General features: G+C 35.3%; 2 protein-coding genes across 2 annotated transcripts in view; one reads left to right on the forward strand and one right to left on the reverse strand.

Annotated features, from left to right (window-relative positions):
* mipol1 (mirror-image polydactyly 1) overlaps positions 1-4,648 on the reverse strand; it is a 70,573-nt gene extending 65,925 nt beyond the window's left edge. The window contains exon 1 of the mRNA XM_016539660.1: positions 4,546-4,648. The gene's annotated coding sequence lies outside the window, so the exon portion shown is untranslated. The remainder of the gene's footprint in view (positions 1-4,545) is intronic.
* An 813-nt stretch (positions 4,649-5,461) lies between these two features.
* On the forward strand, positions 5,462-23,990 carry tyro3 (TYRO3 protein tyrosine kinase). The gene is made up of 19 exons (XM_016539771.1): positions 5,462-5,765; positions 7,404-7,587; positions 9,523-9,623; positions 9,733-9,903; positions 12,911-12,997; positions 13,249-13,364; positions 14,558-14,738; positions 16,966-17,108; positions 17,756-17,894; positions 18,085-18,211; positions 18,537-18,631; positions 18,720-18,815; positions 19,503-19,583; positions 19,697-19,789; positions 20,075-20,196; positions 20,277-20,386; positions 20,548-20,707; positions 21,064-21,200; positions 22,030-23,990. Exons 1-19 carry the CDS (start codon positions 5,708-5,710, stop codon positions 22,448-22,450), a joined length of 2,622 nt encoding a protein of 873 aa, XP_016395257.1. The 5' UTR covers positions 5,462-5,707; the 3' UTR covers positions 22,451-23,990.
* The last annotated feature ends 1,250 nt before the right edge of the window (positions 23,991-25,240 follow it).

The raw sequence follows: 25,240 nt of genomic DNA on the forward strand, positions 1-25,240 counted from the left end.
GCCATAAAGACTGGATTGGTGGAGTGTTGCAGTGATGTTTGTCCTTCTGTAGGTTTCTCCTATCTCCACATATGATCATGGAGCTCAACTAGAGTGACAATCAGGTTCTTGGTCACCACTCCAACCAAAGCCCTTCTCCATCAATTGCTCAGTTAGGCCAGGAGGCCAGCTAGGAAGAGTCCTGGTTGTTTCAAACTTCTTCCATTAAGGGTAACAGAGACTACATGCTTCTGTGAACCTTCAATGAAGCAGATTTTTTTTCTGAACTCTTCTCCAGATGCGTGGGTTGACGCAAACCTGTTTCTGAAATCTACAGGCAGTTCTTTTGACCTCAGTGCTTGGTTTTTGCTCTGATATGCATTATCAGCTGTTAGACCTTTTATTAGGACGTGTGTGCCTTTCCAAATCATACCCATTCAATTGAATTTGCCACAGGTTAACTTCACTCGAAGTGTAGTAACATCTACAAGCAAGATGAATGCTCCTGAGCAAAATTTTAACTGTCCCAGATAAGGGTATGAATACTTATGCAATGGAATAATTTTATTTTTTTAATAAATTTGCAAAGACGTTAAAAACCTGTTTTTTGCTTTACAATTATGGTGTATGGAGTGTAGATTGTTGTGGAAAAAAACAAATTTAAAGCAGTTTAGCATAAGGCAGCAACAAAACAAAATGTGAAAAAATTAAGGGGTATGAATACATTCACAAGGCACTGTATATATGTGAAAGTGGTTATTTATATTACTGTCATGACAACTTTCAGAGAGATCGGCATGGTAATATACTATGGTTATGTTAATGTGTTTGGTCTTGGAGGAATAGATCTGCTACGCTGCTGCGGCAGAGCAAGTACTGAGACTTGCTACTGCCAATACATCCACAGACATGCTGCTGTGAGCATGTAAGAAATACTGCTGCTGCACATAACATATATGAAATAACCCCCATATATAACATACATGACATTACCCCGTAGCAGATCTACACAGGTGGAGCTGGGGAAGGTGGAGTGTTTCTGAAACGCGCTTCAACTGCTACAGCAAGCACTAGCCAAGTATTTGAATGTTGAGCAGCAAGCACATTCTGATGTGAAAAGAAACCAATCAGCTGCGCCATGTGAATAATGATGTGATTATATCACACTGAGTTAGAACCTACTGGCCAGCGCCATCATCATCAAAACTTTTATCCCCACAGACATGTGTTTACTAAATTTGATGATATTGTAGGGCGTTCCAAATCAACACATTTTATCAAGTGAACTTCTATATACCCTGCTCAGTGTGCAGGGACCCTGTGAATTGGAGCATTGGAAAGTCTGTTCAGGAAGTTCATATTTACAAGTTGGGAAGTCATAATTACAACATCAGATGCATTCAAGTCATTTTCATACAAAATGATGAATAAATTATGCAAATCTGTTGTTTTTGCTTTTTTTGTTTTTATTACATTTATAAAGTCACTGTAAATGTAATCATATATTCTATCGTAACTGCAGTACTATTGTATTTTGCACATGCAATTTATTGCATTTATTGTAAACTGAAAAAAAAAAGATACATTTCAACAAGTTTACCATCTACCATATTTTATCATTGACAGACCCTCAACTCAGAAACTTGGGGCTTAAAGAAAGATTACTTGAAAACCACAGGTTGGAGTGGATTAGACCAAAACAGAGAACAAAACAGAGGTTTAATATCGCTGATGTAAGTATAACAGCGTTAAACATTGCACTTGCTTTTTAAACATTTGTCATTTAAAAATTTTAAACAGATTTAAAATATTTCTTTAAGCTTACTAATGTACAAATGCCACTTAAGTCAAACTTAAAATGACTAAATGTCAATGTCATTACAAAATCTCAAACCAAATGGTATTTATTTTAATGAAAGCTAGCACAAGCATGCAGTTTATGTAATGAAATACACCTGTGGTTTCTCTGCTAGGACACCTGTGGGAACTTGAGGGGATAATGGTGCTTCAAATCATTTCGGAAAGATCATATCTCACACACAGCATCTGTATTAATGGTACATTTGTTCAAATAAATGTAATTTGTTTGATCAAAAATGGGAAAAATCTAAGTTGCATGTACAAAATACCACTGTGCAACTACAATACATAGTTCAGTTTACCGCACCTTCATAAATTGGATAAAAACAAAGGAAAACACACCTAATTTGCATTCTTTATTCATAATTTTGTAGATGAAGAATTAAAAAAATATTGTTGAATTTTAAAGCTACATCGCTATTTAACTTCAACCAATGTAATTTGAAAGTAAGTCATAATTACGACTTCACAAGTTAAAATGAACTTTCCAGGAGAATGTGAATGCACCAAAAACTCCACTTGTTTTGATATTTTATATCTAATAAAATGTCATTCAGCCAATTTGAACTGTGACTTAAATGTCCAAGTGCTTTTTAGGATTATATTTCTGTACCACTGTTTTCTTTAACCAAGACTTTCTTACGACTACCTAAACATTTTAGAATTATTTGAAGAAAAAAAAAAAACATACAAGCAAACAAATAAAACACCTTTCTGCTGTCTTCCTGACAAGGCTAAAAGTTACACATTTGTCTGTGGTCTAGAACAGTGTTTCCCAACCTTTTTTTAGTCGCGGCACCCTTTGGAAATGTTAACAAACTTGTGGCACCCTACAAAATTTATTTTGTCACAATATTTGAATTTCTAACTTCGATATGAAAATTTGAAAAGTATAGATATTCGGTACAACAGGGAAGAACTGCAGAATATAATGTCATACAGATATTTTTAATATGTTTAGTCCTAGATAGCTATTATCATCAGAACACGTGAGCATAACATAGCGGTTAGCAGATCAATGTATGAGAGGGCAGCGTTACCAGAGTTGCCCATATACCACACCATGTTACAACACAGTAGGGCTATTGCACACAGAAACAGAGTCTAGAGTCTAGAACACCCAGGTCTAGAAGACAAGACGATGGCTATCGATTGACATTAACAAAGTGTGGCATCCAATTTCTGTCAAATAACATTTCATACTTTACAAACACCTTGCTGAATGCACAATATATACACTAAACTAAATCGATACATTTTTGCAACCTCACAGATTATTATGTCCCATTATGTACATCAATGTAACTGATTAATAATTGAGATCCCATCATACTCACTTTATAGACAGCTCAGTCTCCAAAGTTGATATTTTGTGTTTTGCCCTCTGAAGTGCACACTGAACATCCCGTGCCATAATTCTGATATTCATGTATGTGTTAGTTTGTGTAGTAAGCCGACGTTTTCTGACTGGACACTATATACTCCATCTCAGCTTGCACATCCCATGCACACGCATGCAACATGATCCACATGAGGAGACAATGGCTGTGTCTCAAAACCTAGTGAGTTCCCCATCTACATAGGACATGGCACCATGGTTATGTTTTTAAATTTATGTTTTTTTTTTATATGCATCATGTTTATGTCAAGGTGTTCTTTGAAAACTCCATGATTTATTAATGCATGATAATCCTTTAGTTATGTTAAGTTTATATGGGTCAGTGATAAAAGATGTCTGATTTTTTAACATTTGTACCATTTTTCAATGTGTATTTTCATTAAAAACTCAATATAATAATAATGATGATGATGATGATGACGACAATAACTTTTAACACCATCATAAAGGTGTAAGGATCCTTCTTTGCAAATTATACTATTTATATTTTAATTTAATAATATTTAATACACACACACACACACAATAACAACTGACTATTCAGCCAATTTTAATAGAAAATATACTATCATCCTTGCAATAACCAAGTAAAGTGTTTTGTATATAATCAATAATCAAGTAAAATGTTTTGTTTAATTTATTTTGAAATTAATATCACTCTACAGCCATAATCTGTTCTTCTTTTTTTCTGCATTAAAAAGTAAAAATAAAATGTCAAATGTCAAAATTTAAGAATTTGTAAACCCAAAATACTCAAATAAATAAATAAATAAAATAAATAAAGTAAAAAATGAGACTACTCTTTTTTTTCTTGTCTCAGCAGGATATATAATGACTTAATAGATCCAGACAAAATTATTTCCATGTCATACATCAACGTACCACAGTATTACCACCACTGTACACGCAGTACTCTTTTGTAAACATGTACCAAAACAAGTGCCCAAAACTGTTGTCTAGGCAGGCGGCTCACTGAGTGTTGAGACACAGCCCTTAAATCCAACCAAACAGCGGCGCACGAGTATACGTGTAACAAAGTAACACTTGACTGAAGCTGGAATGTTTCAAACAGCTCTAATGTGTTCCCATTTTAAAACAAGCCGTAACTGGTCAAAGAAGTAAACTAGCACCTTTAGCATGCTGCCTAAATCCCTCCTAGACTGACACACCGTCTGACGCGGCGTCAAAACACAAACACTGCTTTTATTTTCTTCAACTTCATTAGTCATTCCGTGAAAGCATGAATATTTATGCAGTGAGACATCGATAGGAGTGGTAATTGAAAGATGGACCGTTGTCGGACTTACCATCATTAGCATTATAGTGTCGGCGTTCATTTGATGCAGGTCGGACAGGACTGTTTCCTAAAAGTTTTGGAGGGGAACTTCCTATTACAGTGCGCGGAGTCACGCTTCATTCCGGCCCACCGGGAGAACGACAGACAGTGCTGCGTCTGACCACTAGAGGCCGCTCACCGCTGCCTCGCATAGATCATAGCGCTGGGGACTCTTGAGAGGAACCTTCCTTATAAATATAGCATTAGATCAGAAGGGGTTCGGCCCCGTTTCATCCCCCAGAGAATGTTAGGTGGTTTGCAGACAAATTCAGAATGAAAAATGAACAACAACAACAACAATAATAATAATAACAGTATGTCGTGAAAATTAATTAATAAATTAGAAAGTAAACAAAAAGTATGTAAAAGCAAGAGACTGTTAATCAATATACTCTTTTAAACTACGTTGACACAATGTTTATTGTAGAAAAGTCATGCAAATAATTTTGAATTAAAAAACGTTTCTCTTCATATTTATACATAATTAATTTTATGACATAAAAACTGTTTATTTGTTTATATGTTATTATTACTTTTTATTTTATTTTTATTTGTAAAATATGATGGAAAATATAATTTACCATCTATTTATTTATTTATGAAATGATAAAACAATATAATAAAAACCAGTATAACAGACAATTATTTAATTTGTAATAAAAGCCAGTATAAAATCCGATTATTTAATTCGGCAAAAAAGCATGCTGTCTTTATAGTATAATATACGTGAATATGCCTTTAGCTTCAAAAAGTTTGAAAGCCCCTGCTGTAAAAATCCTTTTGATGTTTATGCTGTTGTGCGGTGTAGTTGCGTCACGTGACGTAAGGGGGCGCTTCTCCGACACCTCAGATGATTGCTACTGTTTTTCTAAACCGAGCTGCTTGACTTGAACGATGATCACCGCGCTCTCACGAACTCGTGTAGGATTTATCAAAACAATGAGCAAAATGCTACTTTTACCGGTTTAACCTACTGCCTTGATTTAATAAATGCAAGAGGTTCATTTTGAAGTTGAAACTCCGGTGAAGAATATAATGGGATTTACGAACACCAAGTTAATTCATTAATCACCGCTGTTCAAATTTTCCTGAGGTGAAGGAGATAACTTAGCTCTTTAACAGAAGATGTTATAATGGGGGTTTCTTGTTGTATCCTGCTCTTTTTACTACACTTCAGTGAGAGAATTCACGGTAAGTTTGTTTAATCATAATCGTGAGCGCAGTGTTTCATTAAACTCATCAGTGCTGATGATGTGTTGACGTGGATACTGTGTTTCACGATAAACATCCGTTTAAGTGGAAATATACGGGACATTTACTATAAACTCAAGCAGAAAGTGTCATAACCCTCTTTTATAACCTTTCGCATAATAATTTCTCTTTATTGTTTCTTTTTTTTTTATCAAATACTGACAGGATGTCATTACAGATTCAAAACTAATGGAGCCTAAACGAATTTAAACTAATTCAGCATCTGTTTTTTTTTTGTTTGTTTGTTTGTGTGTGTGTGTGTGTTTTTTTAGTTTTTTTTATATTTAAACCACTGAATTATAGACAGAGAATGTATTTGAAAAAGTATCCAGAAAGAGACTACTTTGTTTAGTTAAATGAAAAAGGCACACTTTTGTTATGCATCATTATTTAACCAAATACAATTTTGGAGTTTAATTCTGCTAAAACAAACAGCCATTTAGAGTCTCTATTCTATTACAGCTGATAGATAGATAGATAGATAGATAGACAGACAGACAGACAGATAGATAGATAGATAGATATGCTACTTTATTGATTGTAGAGTTACATCATGAACAGGTCACTGTAGTTTCCTCTTTCCTGGGAAATGAATGTGATCTTTGATGCAGATGTTTTGGCCAGCTGTGTTGTGTTGTCACAGTGGAGATCTTTCAGACATCTGCAGCATGCATGACGTCTGCTGTCCACAGTCAGAACGTGCACACTGTCAGAGTTGCCAGAAATGGACCCAACACAATAGACGTCTTAGAAAAGTGCACAAAAGCCTCTTGAAGGAAATATGAAGTTTCTTTACAAATTTTTGAGGCGTAGATTACATATTGCACATGTCTTGTTCTGCTATTCTCTGTCTTTTTTTGTGATTTTCTTGACAATTAAAGGCAGGAAGCCACCAAGAAAGCGTGTGATGTGAATTACTGTGTTTTTTAAAGGAATAGTTAACCTAAAAATAAAAATTTGCTGAAAATTTTGCAGGCCATTAAAGATGTAGGTGAGTAGAATTTAGAATAGATTTGCAGAAATGTAGCATTACATCACTTGCTCACCAATGGATCCTCTGCAGTGAATGGGTGCCGTGAGAATGAGAGTCCAAACAGCTGATAAAAACATCACCATAATCCACACTACTCCAGTCCATCAGTTAACATCTTGTGAAACGAAAAAGCTGCACTGTAAAAAATAAGTGTAATTTTAACTGTAAAATTTTGTAAAAACGCTACGGAAAAAAACTGGTTTGTAATGAACAAATCCATTATTATGATGTTTTTAACTTGAAACCATTGCTTCCAGATAAAATTCCAGTCTATCCATAATATTACTGTCTTTTGGGTGAACTATGTAATAGATATAGATAGATAATATAGATAATAGATAGAGAGTTTAATTATGCTATGAAATTCATATGTATGCACAATTTAGATTTGTTTACCAAAAATCAATTTTTGCATAAGCATTTGAATCTTTACTAGAACTCTCTCCGATCATGAAATGATCAGCTTATCAAGTATGTCCAAATGTCTTGATGTTACTTCGATCTTAAGTTTGCTTTAGAAACATGTCACACTGTGTGTCCTCCAGGATTACGGTTCACCAAAAACCCTTCCAACCAAACGGTGACTCAGGGTAACATGGCCCGTCTGGGCTGTGCCTTTGAGGGTTTGAGTGAACCAGAGATCATCTGGATGAAGGACGGAGAGAAGATCTACAGCACTGATCAGATGTACATCACACTGGATGCACATCACTGGGAGACCTTTCACAGGTAGGAAAACCTGCAACTGGGCATCCTGAATTGTTGTTCAGCATAGATGTTTTTTCAGTGGTTAGAAATGAAATGTAACTTATTGACACTGTTTTCAGGCAAGAACTGACATCAGACTGTATGAAGGGGATGTTGAAACTGATTAGAATATATTGTCATATGATTTATCAAATCTCAGATTCACTAACTATTTTCTAAGACAAGCGCCACTATTACTACTGTTTCTCAAACTATCGTTTTGAACATAAACAACATGTGTCTTGTTGATATAAGTAATAGGGTTTTCAGACCATTTAGACAAGGCAGACACAGTAAAACAGTTTAAAAAATCAGATAGATGTACATTGAAGGAGATATATAGACACCAGAATATCATAGATATTTGTGGGTGAACTATTTTGGTTTGGGCCAGTAAGCAAAAAAAAAAAAAAACTTTGTCTTTTACACTTTTACCTAAAAGGGAGACTGTCCAGTTGTCATGAGACTGTGGCCTTGAGATTGCGACTCTGTATCAGTGTCTGTATCAGTATAATTTTTTGTTTTATCACGGTGTGGGTGCAGAGCTAGAACACCAGAACAGTTGTTTGTGCTTCTTTGTTAGATATCACAGTAACTCCAGTAACTTTATCAAGGACTTTTCTGTCAAGTCTAACATGTTTGTTACTGTAGCAAGTAACTTTGCCCTTCAAAGTTATACAAGATTATTTTCACCATTGATAATACTAAGAAATGTCTCTTGAGCAGCAAATCAGCATAATAGAATAATTTCTGAAGGATCACTTGACACTGAAGACTGGAGGAATGCTGCTGAAAATTCAGCTTTGCATCACTGAAATAAATTACATTCTAAAATATATTTAAATAGAAAACAACTATTTTGAATTGTAATAATATTTCACAATATTACTGTGTTACTGTATACAAATAAACACATCCATAAGAGACATCTTTCAAAGACATTAAAAAATCTTACCAACCCCAAACTTTTGAATGACTATATAAATCAAAATAAAGCTCACAAACAGTGTGTCACGCTATAGTAACCTTGGAGATCATTTTGAACTTGCTTTACTGAAAGCTGGCAGGGCTGAAAATCTCTTGCACGTGTTGTGACTCGTGACGTAGTCCAGTTGCCCAGTTCCTAGATGCTGATTTAGTCCAGTCTTAGACTAAACACAGTTTGGGTGGAAATTTGCTGTTGAAAGTGTTGCCTGCTGTAAGATTAGGCTAAAGAGGATAACAAACAGTGAAAAGAGAAACTGGCTTAGTGTATTACAGGAGTCACGTTTCCTTGCTGAATGCCACGCTGCCAGCATAATCTATAAATGTCTAGTTTCCTGTTGTGGGTGTCATAGCTGTAAACAAATGTATACGTCATGCGTCTCTTTTATGTGAATGCAAGTCATGCCGTTGTTTGCGCAACTGACCTTTGTCTACATAAATCTCAGCACTCTTAGACTGACTGGCTCTTGTCTAGTTGTAAAACTTTTAAGACGGATGTGGCATTATTCTATGATCATTATTAGACAAAGTTGTGGCATTTGCTACTTTTCTAAGTCTATGTCAAGCCAAGTCACATTTATTTATATAGCACTTTATAAAAATACAGATAATAATAATAATAAACAAGAAAATAGCCGTGTTAATGTTGCAGAGTTATTTGTGAAACAATTTTAGCTGTAAAGCAGCTCTAAAAAGACAATAGTGTCATTATCCACCTCAATTTAGTTCAATGTTGATTTGATTTAGTTCAGTAACAGTGTGAATGTTGTAAATGTTTTATATAAATGTATGCATTTGTGCTCAAGGCACATTTGGTCGATAAATGTTATTTTGATTTACATCAACATGAGGGTGTGTAAATGATGCAAATTTAATTTGTGGTTCATTTTACCCTTTAAAGAGTGTCTGTTCTGAGTGTTTCTTTCTTTTTAGTGTTAAATCGGTGCAGCAACAAGATGCCGGGAAGTACTGGTGTGAGGTTGAATATCACGGCAGGATCATTTCCTCAGAGCCTGCTTGGATTACAGTAGAAGGTTTGTCAGTTGCTGCTTCAGAATCCATCAAGTAATCGATTTATTAAATTAGATCTTGTTGCTTTGGTGCAAACACTACATATATTGCCACCTCCTGCTCGTATTTTAGGTGTGCCCTATTTTGTGGTGGAACCCAAGGATGTGGCTGCATTTGCAGGGGAGCCCGTCAACCTGACGTGTGTTGCATCAGGGCCTCCAGAACCTGTGGAGGTGCTGTGGTGGCTTGGAGGTGAACAGAAGGGGGATTTCACACCCTCCCCCTCAGTTCTCTTTGTTAAAGGTGAGACACACCAAGGGTCTGTCCCAATACACACATTTGCGGTCTTTGCACTTGACCACTTGTCTTCTTACATGATATATCTCCGGTATTTGCCCCAAATTTTCAAGTCGGTGTGAGAACTGCAAGTGTGCGTAGAACGATTACTTGATGGGACACACTTAATGTCTAGTTTCCTGTTGTGGGTGTCATAGCTGTAAACAAATGTATACGTCATGCGTCTCTTTTATGTGAATGCAAGTCATGCCGTTGTTTGCGCAACTGACCTTTGTCTACATAAATCTCAGCACTCTTAGACTGACTGGCTCTTGTCTAGTTGTAAAACTTTAAGACGGATGTGGCATTATTCTATGATCATTATTAGACAAAGTTGTGGCATTTGCTACTTTTCTAAGTCTATGTCAAGCCAAGTCACATTTATTTATATAGCACTTTATAAAAATACAGATAATAATAATAATAAACAAGAAAATAGCCGTGTTAATGTTGCAGAGTTATTTGTGAAACAATTTTAGCTGTAAAGCAGCTCTAAAAAGACAATAGTGTCATTATCCACCTCAATTTAGTTCAATGTTGATTTGATTTAGTTCAGTAACAGTGTGAATGTTGTAAATGTTTTATATAAATGTATGCATTTGTGCTCAAGGCACATTTGGTCGATAAATGTTATTTTGATTTACATCAACATGAGGGTGTGTAAATGATGCAAATTTAATTTGTGGTTCATTTTACCCTTTAAAGAGTGTCTGTTCTGAGTGTTTCTTTCTTTTTAGTGTTAAATCGGTGCAGCAACAAGATGCCGGGAAGTACTGGTGTGAGGTTGAATATCACGGCAGGATCATTTCCTCAGAGCCTGCTTGGATTACAGTAGAAGGTTTGTCAGTTGCTGCTTCAGAATCCATCAAGTAATCGATTTATTAAATTAGATCTTGTTGCTTTGGTGCAAACACTACATATATTGCCACCTCCTGCTCGTATTTTAGGTGTGCCCTATTTTGTGGTGGAACCCAAGGATGTGGCTGCATTTGCAGGGGAGCCCGTCAACCTGACGTGTGTTGCATCAGGGCCTCCAGAACCTGTGGAGGTGCTGTGGTGGCTTGGAGGTGAACAGAAGGGGGATTTCACACCCTCCCCCTCAGTTCTCTTTGTTAAAGGTGAGACACACCAAGGGTCTGTCCCAATACACACATTTGCGGTCTTTGCACTTGACCACTTGTCTTCTTACATGATATATCTCCGGTATTTGCCCCAAATTTTCAAGTCGGTGTGAGAACTGCAAGTGTGCGTAGAACGATTACTTGATGGGACACACTTACAACATGTGTTGTAAATATTCAAGTGATGTGTTTACAGAGCTTAATTTACACATTTTGGTTTTTAATACTTTGTACTTTACAATACTTCTAAAATATGTGTTCAGTAGTCCCTATGTGACAGTTGAAGCAATTTACAACACAAAATGCAGACTCATCAATAAAATGTGCATCACTTGTTTTATTACAAAATTATGTGTAATATCTAATTCAACTTACACTGGAAATTTCCCTCAAACTTTCATGATCTTGTGAGATCCTGGACGTGATGAATAATGGGATATGCTTATTTTCAAATACTGCAATAATGCTAAAGTGTGGAATTGGTGGCATTTATCAGATCTGGGACATTTCTATGCATTACTTTCTGTCATGTACACACATTCTCAAGTGGCCAAGACCGCAAGTGCCCCAAAATCCTTTTGAAGCAAGTTCACTCAATTCACTCAACAGCCAACAGGCAGCCTTTCCAGTCATGCCCTGATCTTTGAAACTGTTTAGCAAGCTTACATTACAAATCATAAATGTCAACATACTCTATGTTCAAATCTAAACAGGCTAAAACTGTATTTTTTAGGTTAGTCTAATCTAATGCACATAAATGTTACAGAGAAAAGCCAATCCCATATGCTAATCATTGGCACTTTAAAGTAAAAAAGCATTACTTCCTTTCCAACAGTCACCATGTTGAGCGTTGCCATCTTCCCTCATTCATTTTCCACAAGTTGAACAGTTTTTAAAGTTAACCTTTTAGAGTTAAAGTTTATGCTCTTGATTAGTTAGTTGCCTCTATGTCTCAGATGCGTCTATGATTAGTTAGTTACTCCCCAATACTGCCCTGAAAACACTCCTATATTTCATTATTCAATGGAAGTTTGTTTGTGCATAACATTAAACAGTCAGTGATCCTGTTGTATATTAATCACATTATGAAACATCGTGTGAAACATCTAAGATTCAGAAATCATATATATATATATTTATATAGTATTTTAAAATATATTTAAATTATCATCAAAATAATGTTAGATTATAATGTCATTTTAATGCATTGTGTTTCCTTCTGAAGCATCAGTAAGCGTTTGAATCTTCTGTAATAGCTGCATATGATTCCCTCAGTTGTCCTCAGTGTGAAAAGATGGATCTCAAAATCACAGAGTCATTGTCGGAAAGGGTTCAAATACACAACAATGCTAAAAAATTAAAGAATTTGTGGGACCTGAAGGATTTTTCTCATAAACAGTGGGCAGTTTAACCATTCAGGACAAATAAGGGACTCATGAACAACTATCACTAAACAAAAAAAAACACAAGTGTGGATCATTCAGGTAACAATGCTGTATTAAGAATCAAGTGTATGTAAACTTTTGAACGGGGTCATTTTTATAAATTCAACTATTATGTTCTTGGACTATATGTAAACATCTTTTATGTGAAATATCTTATGCAGGTCAGTACTAAATAAACAATAACATGCATTTTGTATGATCCCTCTTATTTTGGTTAAATAATTAACATTTTGCAGATTCTGCAAGGTGTATGTAAACTTTTGACCTCAACTGTATTTTCCTTATTTCGTTCTTTTGATATTGGAGTGAAATGTGACCCATTTAATATGCATTTTTGCAAGCTTATTTCGAGATATCAGTACTCCAGGAAGCGCTGACCACAGCAATGTTTCTCATTTGCTCAAACAGGTGTGAATGACAGTATAAAGTTTTACTGTGAGGCTAAGAACACTCGAGGCATCTCCGTGTCACGCACAGGCACAGTGCACATTAAAGGTGAGACATACCATAGTGTTTTTCACTTCCAGCTCACATAACTTTTATTGCTGTAATTCCATACAGAATGCAAAATTAGTTGTTGGTTTTTGTTTTGGCAGTAATCCATCATATTTTAACAACTGTATTACACAGTCAACCACACAAATACAACCACAGAAGTCCGAAGGCACAAAAAGCTCCCAGCAGAGAGAAGATAAATACATGTTGTTGTTATAATGCTTTTCTTTACATGTGATTCTTATGTGCAGTCCGCCCTGATTCCCCCCAGGATGTCAAGGTACATCATGTGTCTGATCTTAATATTACCTTAACATGGAGTCCAGGTTTCACTGGGCACTCACAGCTTTCCACCTGCACTATACAGGTAGAGTATACCTGTTACTACATAGTTTTTGACATTGTTGCATGTCTTTTTCTGTTAATGTCCTCATGCTTGTCCTATTGCCGTACAGTCTTAGTACTAGACCCCAAACTGAAAATCTTGTTATTCCAAACCCGTATGAATTTCCTCCTGTGTAACACATGGCATATGTTAGGGAGAATGCTTTACACTGCTCACAGGTTGGGTGGACTACTTTTAAGGTGCTTTTGTCCTTTTTAAAGCACCCAGCCCCATTGACTTCCATTGTATGGAACCCTTCCTTTAACAATATGGTGTTTGGTTCTCAGATAACATGGTTCACTTTTTGTTTTTAGCTTAGATTGTGCTAGTGACCCATAAAATAGACCCTCATTACATCTGGAGAAGAGTGAGACATCTGTAAAAACAAAGCAGTCCCACTGCTCTCTTAAGAAAACATTTTTCATGTAAAAAAAAAAAAGTAAGGTCTCATAAGCTTATTCCTGCCATGAAATAAAAATCTAAACAAAGTAATTGCAACTCTTTGTCTCACAATTCTGACTTTTTATAAACAAATCTGAGTTTTATACCTCACAATTTAGACTTTTCTCTCGCAATTCTGAGACAAAAAAAAGTTGTTGCGAGTTATAAGCTCAGAATTGTGAGTTTATAACTCACCATGAAAAGAGAAGTCTGACTTGGAACTGTAAGTTATATACACAGTTGTGAGATTAAATCGCACAATTCTGACTTTTTCCTCATAGTTGTGAGTTTCTAAGTTGCAATAACCTTTTTTATTGTTTTATTCTGTGACGTAAACAAAAAACAGTAAAATGTAAATTTTGAATTCAGAGAAAAAAAGTCATAATTACGAGACAAACTCGTAAGTGCGAATTTATAACTCACAATTCTGAGAAAAAAAGTAAGAATTATGAGATGTAAACTCACAATTGTGAGTTTAGAACTTGCAATTGCAAGATATATGAAGAAAAAAAGTCACTTTTATTCCTTAGCCTTATTAATTCCAAAATAAGCTTCCATATCTAAGTAAATAGTTAGCAAATTCTTTCTTTTCTTTTCTTTTTAAAATTCTCAGTATTTAAATCCATGTTTCAATTAAATTAAATTAAAATGATTTTTTACCAGTTTTACCAGGCTCATATTTGGATTATGTGCCATAATGGGATGAGAAATATCTGACTTTAATCCATTTGTAGGTGTCAAAGGGACCTGGAAAGAAGGTAAAACTTCCTGATGTGGATGTGGTAGTTCCACCCTTCCAGCATGTGTTTGAGGGACTCAGCAGTTACTCAAATTACAGTGTGAGAATCCGTTGTGATAACGAGGTGGGCTCTTCCCCCTTCTCTCCCTGGGTGGACTTTCACACTCCAGAGGGAGGTATGTGAAACATCAGATAAGGTAATGTCATTATGCATGCATGGTGTTTCTTTCTAATGTGTTCTGAGTCAAATTAACATTAATGTTTTTTTTTCTCTCAAATGGCATTGCTGTGGAAATTAAATTGCAGACTTACATTCATGCATTTGGCAGACACTTTTATCCAAAACAGCTTATATTGTATTTAAAGTAAGCATTTTATCAGCTCTTGCATTCCCTGATAATCGAACCCATCACCTTGGCATAGCTAGATCAGTGCTCTACTGTTTGATTTAGAGAATGGTAAGGTTCCCATGGGCAAAATTGATCAGACCTTCTCTAGTAAAATGTTTTTATTTTATTTTATTTTTTGCTTTAAAATATTTAATTGGCTATAAACTGCTAATAATGAGTCCAGTGTCTATAAAAGGAGTTTTGAGGATATGTGTAACTTTCTTGATTTTAAAATACAACAACTTAATATGCAGACTATAAATAAGCTATTTGAAGCCCCCCTGAAATGAGTGTATATTGGAAAACTCAAATTCATTAGTCAGAAGAGGTTAGGTTTGAAAATCATAATAACGTTTACTACTGTAGATTTTGTTTGTGTTAATAGTTTGAATTAAATTTTATTTTTATATTTTCAGTTTTTTTTTATTTTTTAATTCTGTTAATGGTTTTAGTAAATTTTTGGTGTTTTCATTAGTTTTTGTTTAATGTCTATACGGTTTTTATTATGTTTTAGTTTTATTTATTTTAGTACTTCAATTTAAACAGAATGAAAATGATAAATGCCATTATAACTAGCTGAAATAAAATTATTTTAAAAACCTATATATATATACAGTGGGTACGGAAAGTATTCAGACCCCCTTAAATTTTTCACTCTTTGTTATATTGCAGCCATTTGCTAAAATCATTTAAGTTAATTTTTTTTCCTCATTAATGTACACACAGCACCCCATATTGACAGAAAGAAACAGAATTGTTGACATCTTTGCAGATTTATTAAAAAAGAAAAACTGAAAAATGCTCAGTATTTAGTAGAAGCACCCATTTGATCTAATACAGCCAGCATTACATTACGTATTTCATGGCACACTCGTTTTATGCGTATTTGGCGGCACCTATTGTTGTGGGTGTATTATTGACATGTCAAAGTCTAGACCCTGAATATAAGACGACCGCGTTTTTTCAGATGTATTTCCAAGAAAAAAATATCGTCTTATATTCGAAAATAAGACTTAGTTTATTAGGACTTATTTGATATGTGATATGACCATTACATTTTTTTTTAAATAAAATTAATAAATGTAATTTAAAAAAATTAATACAATTATTCAATAAATAAATTACAGTAATTAACTTTTTGGAAAAAAAAATCCTACATTTCTTTTGATTTTCATGTGAAATTTGATCTGGTCATCCTTATACTTTGTGTCTGCATGAAGAGTGTTGAGCTACTAAGAAGAGAGGAAGGAAGGAAGGAAATTGCGTTTGTAGAACTCAGATCCATCTCGAAGAAAGCTTATAGCTACAACATGCTTTCTTGCATACATCACTAAATTATTAGGCTTGGATCAATGAGGGCTAATTGACACTGACATATTTAATTCCAAACTGTGGTAAAACAGTCCTGAGTGACTAACATTTTTAACATTCCATAGGGAATAAAACCATTAGCCAGTTTGACCAACGTTTTGGTGGGTTGGAAGTAAACAAACGAGCCAGAGAGCTGGTTCTGGCCAGACACCTGGGGCGAGGGGGTTTGGAAGGGAAGGAACTGGTGGATGGGTTTGAGGAGCAGAAGGGGTTTCTGATGTTGACCCTGTTTACATGTTTGTAAACTGCTAGCACTGGCTGCAGTCCAGTAGATTCCAGGCTGAGTGGTACAATGCGCCATTGTGTGTGTCCCCAATCCATATCAATGCAATGCTGCCACATACAGCATTCAATATGCTGCCACCTACTGGCCAAAACAGTCGTTGCAGCTGTTTAAATGGATTTGATTTACTGCTGGTTATATTTTTCTTTCTTATCAAGTATAAATAAGAGTGTAGTACTCTCCATTTGAAATCCATCCCCCCCAAATTCAGTGGAGAAAATGTGAACAAATTCCATCTGGGCCTGGCTGTGACTTATTTATTGTTATGCAGAGGCGTTTGACTCATACTTTTGTCTGTACAGTGGTAATTGACCCTCTGCACTCTCTCTTTTTTACTGTTTTCATATCTTTCTTACACAGCACCATCAGCAGCTCCAAAGAACTTTACCTTTGAACTCAGCGAGCATCAGCTCACTCTGTCCTGGGCGGCACTGGATCAGGAGGAGCTACGTGGAAGGTTACTGGCATATAAAGTGCAGTGGAACCAGGGAGGAGAGAGTCAGGTACATCATTGTAAAGGAAGACATACTTATAAAGGAAATTTTGCTACGCTGACTCTATTATTGAACTGAATTGATTCAGTATCGAATCTGAATGATTAATTTCGTAATTGATGAATTTTGCAATAATGACAACTGAACTAAATAAATATTGAACTGACTTGAGCTGAAAAATTGTACTATTTACTTCTGTAGATCTGGTTTATAGCTAAGTTGAATAATTTCAGAATTTATTAACTTTGCAACATTGACACCGTTATTAAACTGAATTGAATCATCTTTGAATCCAAATTGACCTGAATAATGACACTATTGTCTACTTTAGAATTGCTTTAAAGCTGAAATTGAAGTCATTTCATAATTTATGAATTTTGCAACATTAATACTGTTATTGTGAAGCTGCTTTTAAACAATCTATATTGTATAAAGCTCTATATTTATAAATACGACTTGAAACAATATTGATCATATAAAAAATGACCTTTATCCTGTTATTGGTAATGGGTAAAAATTTGATTAGTTTCTATGATATATCATATCATATACACGCCAAGTTTGGATGTCTAAAGGCCATTAATTTTCCTCTGTCATGACATTTAAGAGCTATCCAACCTTAACTGCTATGCACAATTTGCTTTTTGTCTTTATAGGATCCCTTACTTTTTAAAGACAACGTTGCCCGTCTCTCAGGTGCAGGGCGCTTCTTTAACGCCACCTTCCAGGTTGCAGCATGCACAATGGCAGGATGTGGCCCGTGGAGTCAGCCTGTTCTCGTGATGCCCGTGTCAGGTCTGTCCACTCTCATTGTCTGCCCTCCTGCCTTTTGAAATTGGGATTTCTGCAGTCACTGCAGCTTGTTCCCATAATGCAGCACTCGTGAGAGATTTTTTTCTTTGTGTGGCTCATTATGCAGGAATGGTGTGGCTTCAGGCACTTTTGAGCAGAAGTGGTGTTTAACGCTCTTTTTGTCTCGTTTCAGCCATGCAGGCTCAGACCCAGAGGGGCCACATGTGGGTGGGGCTGCTATTCGGCCTTCTTGTGGCCACCATGGTGGGACTCCTGTTGATTGTACTGGTACGCAACAGAGGCAAAGAGACCCAGTTTGGGTATGTTTTTACTGAATGTGACACATTAATACACCATATATCCTGCCCAAAATGCAGTAACTACACATTTTGTCTGAAATACGACTGAAATCTGGTAAACTGTGATCTGTCCTTTTACAGTTTAGATCACCTATGCTCAAAATGATTAAATATTGGATATAAATCTATCAAAGTTGTAGTCCAAGAATTTTAAATCATTTTCTCACTTCCAATCATTATGTTTGTGTGTGTTACCTTTTTAGGCAGTTTGGTTAAAATGCATTTCTAAATTGTTATTTAAAACTGTGAAATATGGGTTATTTTTAATGGTTTCGTCTGTTTGCAGGTCTGCATTTGCAGCTTCGGGCACAGATGTGCCAGTTTCCTTTACAGCTGCCAGGTCCTTCAACAGGCAGTTCCCTGAGCCCCCAGAATCCACATGTAAGTGAACACGTTGTTGGTATGCACGACACATCCTACAGTGCATGTTTTACAGGAAATTATGAATTTCGACTCTGTTTCCCTCTAGTGGACAGTCTAGGAATCAACAGTGATTTGAAGGCCAAGTTACAGGATGTTCTCATCTCTGAAAGGCTATTAACTCTGGGACGCATGCTTGGAAAAGGTACATTATGACTTGGACGTTCAGTTGATTAATTATTAATGATGGTTCAGTGTTGAAAACCATTTTTGCTGCTTAATATTTTTGTGGAAACACTGATACATTTGATTTCAGTATCATTTGATGAATAGAAAGTTAAAAAGAACTGAATAGATTCTGAAAAGGATGGTGAAATATACTTTGTAACATTATAAATGTCACTTTTGATCAATTTAATGCAACCTTGATTAATAAAAGTATTCATTTCTTTCTTTAAAAAAATCTTACTGACCCCAACCTTTTGAATGCTAGAGCATCACAGTTTCCACAGAAGTATTAAGAAGCACAGATATTTTCAATGTTGATAGTAAAAAGAAATGTTTCTTGGAGCAAATCAGCATATTTCTGAATGATTTCTAAAAGATCATTTGACACTTAATACTGGAGTAATGATGCTGAAAATTTAGCTTTGCATCACAGGAATAATATACACTTTAAAATATATCAATAGAAAAATTACTGTACATTGTAACAATATTTCAGAATATTACTGTTTTTACTGTATTTTTTATCAAATAAATTAATCCTTGGTGAGCATAAGAAATGTATATGTAGACAGAGGGGACAAATAAAATAAAAACATTCATTCATTGCGGTCAAAATAACTCATATTAGGAAGAATATTAATAGCATCTGGGTTTTGTTTTCTAGGTGAGTTTGGCTCTGTGAGAGAAGCGTTTCTCAAATCGGAAAATAACTCTGGGCAGAAGGTTGCTGTGAAAGTCCTAAAAAGTAAGTGTACATCTAAAATTATTGGTTAATGAGCAGGTGGATGTCTGTGGCCCATGATATTGGTGCTGTCATTGTTTCTGTACAATGATGTATCTCTCTCTGTGCTCTTACAGCTGACATTAACTCATCCAGTGACATTGAGCAATGTCTGAAAGAGGCTGCCTACATGAAAGACTTCCATCATCCCAATGTCATTCAGCTCATTGGTTAGTGCACACTTTTCCTTTTCTGCTTGACCTTTGGGTTACAATCTGTTTGCTTTAAAGGAGTCATATGATGCTATTTTAAAGATCATTATTTTGTGTATTTGGTGTAACGGAATATGTTGACATGCTTTAATGTTCAGAAAACACATTATTTTTCAAATACTGTACATTATTGTAGGTCCTCTATGCCCCGCCTCTCTCAAACGCTTTGTTTTCTACAAAGTCCCTCCTTCCGACAAGCGTTTAACATATGGAGCAAATATGGTTGTGATTTTACTCCCGCAGGTGTGAGTCTGCACAAGAGAGCCCAGCAGCGGCTACCTGTTCCTATGGTGATCCTGCCCTTCATGAAACATGGAGATCTCCACACATTTCTTCTCATGTCACGCTTCGGAGATGAACCTTTCGTATGTTTATTACCTGTCACGTCCTCAAACACACAGCTACTGTAGATATAGATGTCTGAAGTTGTCTCTTGTTATTGTAGACTCTGTCTCAGCAAATTCTTATCCAGTTCATGCTGGATATTGCTCGAGGGATGGAGTATCTAAGCAGCAAAAACATCATCCATCGGGATCTGGCTGCTCGCAACTGCATGTGAGTTATTTCATGTGCATGTAACAGGAACACATTTTTGATAATATTTAATAGGCATGTAAACTCTCCAAATGTATCCAAATATATTTATATTATTTACCACAAACTGTCTGGATTAGCTCAAGTGTAATATTTCTCATCATCTGCATCCTCACTATTAGGTTGAATGAAAACATGAGTGTGTGTGTAGCAGATTTTGGTCTCTCAAAGAAAATCTACAGCGGTGACTACTATAGACAAGGATCTGTCTCTAAGTTGCCTGTAAAGTGGATTGCTTTGGAAAGCCTGGCAGATAATGTCTACACAACACAGAGCGATGTGGTAATGAACACTGTTTGTCTGTATGCATCATTTATTTAATATTAGTTGTTAGTATTTCATACTTCTAGACCTTCTTCTTAAAGAGGAATTACTACTGTATCTTTGCTATTCTCACAACGGTCGGTTATACAGTTTAGTGGTCATAATATATTTGACCACAGAATGATCAAACGAAATCTAGTATCCCAGAAAGCCATGTAATATATTAAAATGGCAGTTTCTTAAACCAAAAATGCTCATGATTTCTTAATTGTGTTTACTAGTGTATGTAGTCCTTGTTCATTTGATGTGAGTCATTTTTTTTTGTGCCTGGTACTGATGTTTTTATTTTTTATTTTTTATTTTTTTTTATAAAGTGGGCATTTGGTGTAACCATGTGGGAGATCATGACTAGAGGCCAAACACCTTATCCAGGGGTGGAGAACTCAGAAATCTATGAGTATCTTATTAAAGGAGAAAGACTCAAACAGCCTCCTGACTGTCCTGCTGACATGTAAGTTTTATTAATTAATATATCTTTTTTTTTTTTTTTTTTGAAAATCTATAGAACTATAGAACTCTTTTAAAGAAAGTCTCTAAAATGCATTCCTTTTTGCATTTATTTGATCAAAGACGGCATCTATTTAAAACAGAAATACAACAAAAACAGTAATATTGTGAAATATTATTACAATTTAAAATAACTCTTTTCTGTTTTAGTGTATTATAAATTTTAGTTTATTTCTGTGATGCAAATGCATTTGTCTGATATGCTGCTCAAGAAAAATGTGTTATTATTTCTTATATATTCTTATATATTATGTGATACTATGTTGAAAACCATTTTTATTTTATTTTTGCTTAATATTTTTGTGAAAATTGTCATACTTTTTCAGGGTTCTTTGATGAATAGAAAGTACAAAACAGCAGCATTTATTATAAATAGGTTTTTTGACAATGTAAAAGTATCTTTTTTGATAACTTTTGATAATTTTAATGCATCCTTGCTGAATAAAAGTATTAATTTCTTAAAAAAAAAAATCTTATTGACACCAGACTTTTAAATGGTAGTGTATTAAATACTAAAAGTCACAAAACGTTTTTACACCATACTCATTTTAGATATTCATTCTGCTTGTAAATAACACAGATTATTGGAGTATATTTTACAAGAAAATACAATTTCAGTTTTTCTGCTTCAAAATTTCTTGGTAAATCCAATGTTTTACTTGCTGTTTTTTTTAATTGTTTGAGAAATTTACTAACAATTTCTACGCCAATTTTACACCCGTGTATATATATATATATAATATAAAAACTATTCCATCTTTTCTCACTTCCAGTTATGAAATCATGCACAGCTGTTGGTCTCCTGTCCCAAAGTGTCGTCCTAGTTTCCAACACCTCATTGACCAGTTGGAGCTCTTGTGGGCAAAGCTGAATCCAGCTCCTGTAAAAGAACCGCTGCTGTATGTGAACCTGGAGGAAGAGGATGGAGAACAGGCCTCTGGGCCGGTGGCAGATGCCGGGACTCGTAGTAGTGAAGAGCCCTCATGGGGGGTACCTTGGCAGTGTGTAGGTATAGAGGAAGATGAAAAGGACTGGTTAATGGTGTCATCAGGAGCTGCTCTTGCTATTGGTGGAGACTACCGGTACATCATCGGCCCACATGGTAACGTCATTGATGAAGAAAGCAGGCACTCTGACGACGGCCTGTCTGAGGATGTCAAGGACGAGGAAAAGGATGTTATCATTAATGTGTGATTTTTGTTGTCATTTTTCCCCATGCTTACATAATCTAGTAGGTAATGATTGCACAACTTGTAAAAACTCTTGTAAAAGAACAGTGAGTCCGTAAAAACATTCCTTTGTCGTTTTACTGGTGAAATTCCAGGAATAATGCTTAACACAAAGAGCTGTTCTCCATGCTAACTCTAGAGGCATGACGTGGACGTACAATCAGCTGCTAATACCTTTTAGAAACATGATTTGACACCTTTATTTCAATGGTAATTACTAATTATGACTGTAGCAAAGCCAGTGTTTCAACAAATGTGATTTTTGAAGTGTAAAATGTACATCTTTGTGTAAATGTGTCTTTGCAGGTACAGTGCCGGCATTTTTTGTGTGTTTTGTATGTGTGACGTGTCAATCACATCCTGGGACTCGCATATGTGCTGCCTTTGTTTTCAAACATTTCTGCACATTTGTTACGTTGCAAGAAGAAATTCTTTTGGATTTATAATGCATACTATGACATAAGCTCAGACTGTCATTGTTATATTTGTACTTAAAGGAATGTTCTGGGCTAAATACAAGTTAAGCTGTGTAAGCTTACTGAATTACTTCTATGGAAGTGTTTTTGCAGGGGGAAAACACGTGAAAGATTTGCCATCAGTTTCACTAATGATAATAATGCCATAGAAAATAAGAGTTTGTAAAAAAGAACAGAAATGTGTTGTGTACATAGAGCAAATGCACTATAGAACTCCATTGTAAGCATGTTACCATCAACACGTTTTTTTGTTTGGTAGGGCTGAGTTATTTTCTATGGTTGTTGCTTTTAAACCAGATCATTCCGTTAGCCTGCACAGTAAATCTTCTTTAAAGCATTCTGAGGATGGGATATCAAGGGACAACAGGTTTTATTATGTGCAAATTGTTTGTCTTATGCTGTATGTTATGATTACTCAAACAGCAAGAATTGCAGAATAGAATGAAAGCTTGTTTTTTGCTAATTGTGTTTTTGAACCTGTTAATGACTTGTAAATGAGCTGTGTGTACGATCTCTTCAGTGGACGTTTCTAAAATCAGTAGATTTTGTGTTTTAGTTCATTACTGTACACCGTACAACTCAGTTTTAGAGTGTTAGGTCATGTAACAAACTTTCATATGTGTTGTGAATAAATCTGACACATCATTCAGTGTTATTAACCCTTGTAAAGAGGGCTGCCTGCTCATCTCAGAACAATTAAATGGGCAAAGATGATGTTAGCATGAAATACCTACCATGAAATATCATCAAACTTGGAAACAGACTAAAATGGGTTTATTATAATTACAGCTATACAGATTTCAACCATAGACTAGATTTCAACTCAGTCCAAACAGTGAACAATACCTTTTATACAAGCAAAATGTGGATTATTGTTGTTGTTTCAGAATTATTATAAATAGCAAGAATGTTGCACAAAATAGCAATGCCTGAGATCTTGTTGACCTTCTGGGTGGTGCTTACAGGTGTGAACTTGTAGAATTGTTTTCCAGTTTGTTTCATAAACTGTAGGCTAAATAAAACAGTCATTCTAGACTCAAAAAACTAGTTGGGGTTTCAGGCTATATATATATATATATATATATATATATCAAAATATTGTTTCAGAAATATTCGTAGATGCTTTTTCCAAACTGAAGCCATGTCGTACTCCCACTGGACCACCGATAGTCTTAGATGTCACACAAGGTGAGCCACTATGTTTTTGTATGGCAAGTGCCTTCATATAAATTAGTATCTCTTTCTCAAAAATACTTTTGATCTCTGCAGTGACTCCTCTCTCAAAAAGCCCCACCCCTCAATCACCAGTTACAGTCAAACGCAAAGCCACTGAGGAATCACTTCCTGAACTTGAAGGATCTCAAATTGTTTGTCTTATGCTGTATGTTATGATTACTCAAACAGCAAGAATTGCAGAATAGAATGAAAGCTTGTTTTTTGCTAATTGTGTTTTTGAACCTGTTAATGACTTGTAAATGAGCTGTGTGTACGATCTCTTCAGTGGACGTTTCTAAAATCAGTAGATTTTGTGTTTTAGTTCATTACTGTACACCGTACAACTTTTTGTAACACAAAGTTTTAGAGTGTTAGGTCATGTAACAAACTTTCATGTGTTGTGAATAAATCTGACACATCATTCAGTGTTATTAACCCTTGTAAAGAGGGCTGCCTGCTCATCTCAGAACAATTAAATGGGCAAAGATGATGTTAGCATGAAATACCTACCATGAACAGTTTTAGAGTGTTAGGTCATGTAACAAACTTTCATATGTGTTGTGAATAAATCTGACACATCATTCAGTGTTATTAACCCTTGTAAAGAGGGCTGCCTGCTCATCTCAGAACAATTAAATGGGCAAAGATGATGTTAGCATGAAATACCTACCATGAAATATCATCAAACTTGGAAACAGACTAAAATGGGTTTATTATAATTACAGCTATACAGATTTCAACCATAGACTAGATTTCAACTCAGTCCAAACAGTGAACAATACCTTTTATACAAGCAAAATGTGGATTATTGTTGTTGTTTCAGAATTATTATAAATAGCAAGAATGTTGCACAAAATAGCAATGCCTGAGATCTTGTTGACCTTCTGGGTGGTGCTTACAGGTGTGAACTTGTAGAATTGTTTTCCAGTTTGTTTCATAAACTGTAGGCTAAATAAAACAGTCATTCTAGACTCAAAAAACTAGTTGGGGTTTCAGGCTATATATATATATATATATATATATATATCAAAATATTGTTTCAGAAATATTCGTAGATGCTTTTT

Source organism: Sinocyclocheilus rhinocerous, unplaced genomic scaffold (assembly GCF_001515625.1).
Source record: "Sinocyclocheilus rhinocerous isolate Xijiao unplaced genomic scaffold, SAMN03320098_v1.1 scaffold1268, whole genome shotgun sequence".
Classification (NCBI taxonomy): Eukaryota; Metazoa; Chordata; class Actinopteri; order Cypriniformes; family Cyprinidae; genus Sinocyclocheilus; species Sinocyclocheilus rhinocerous.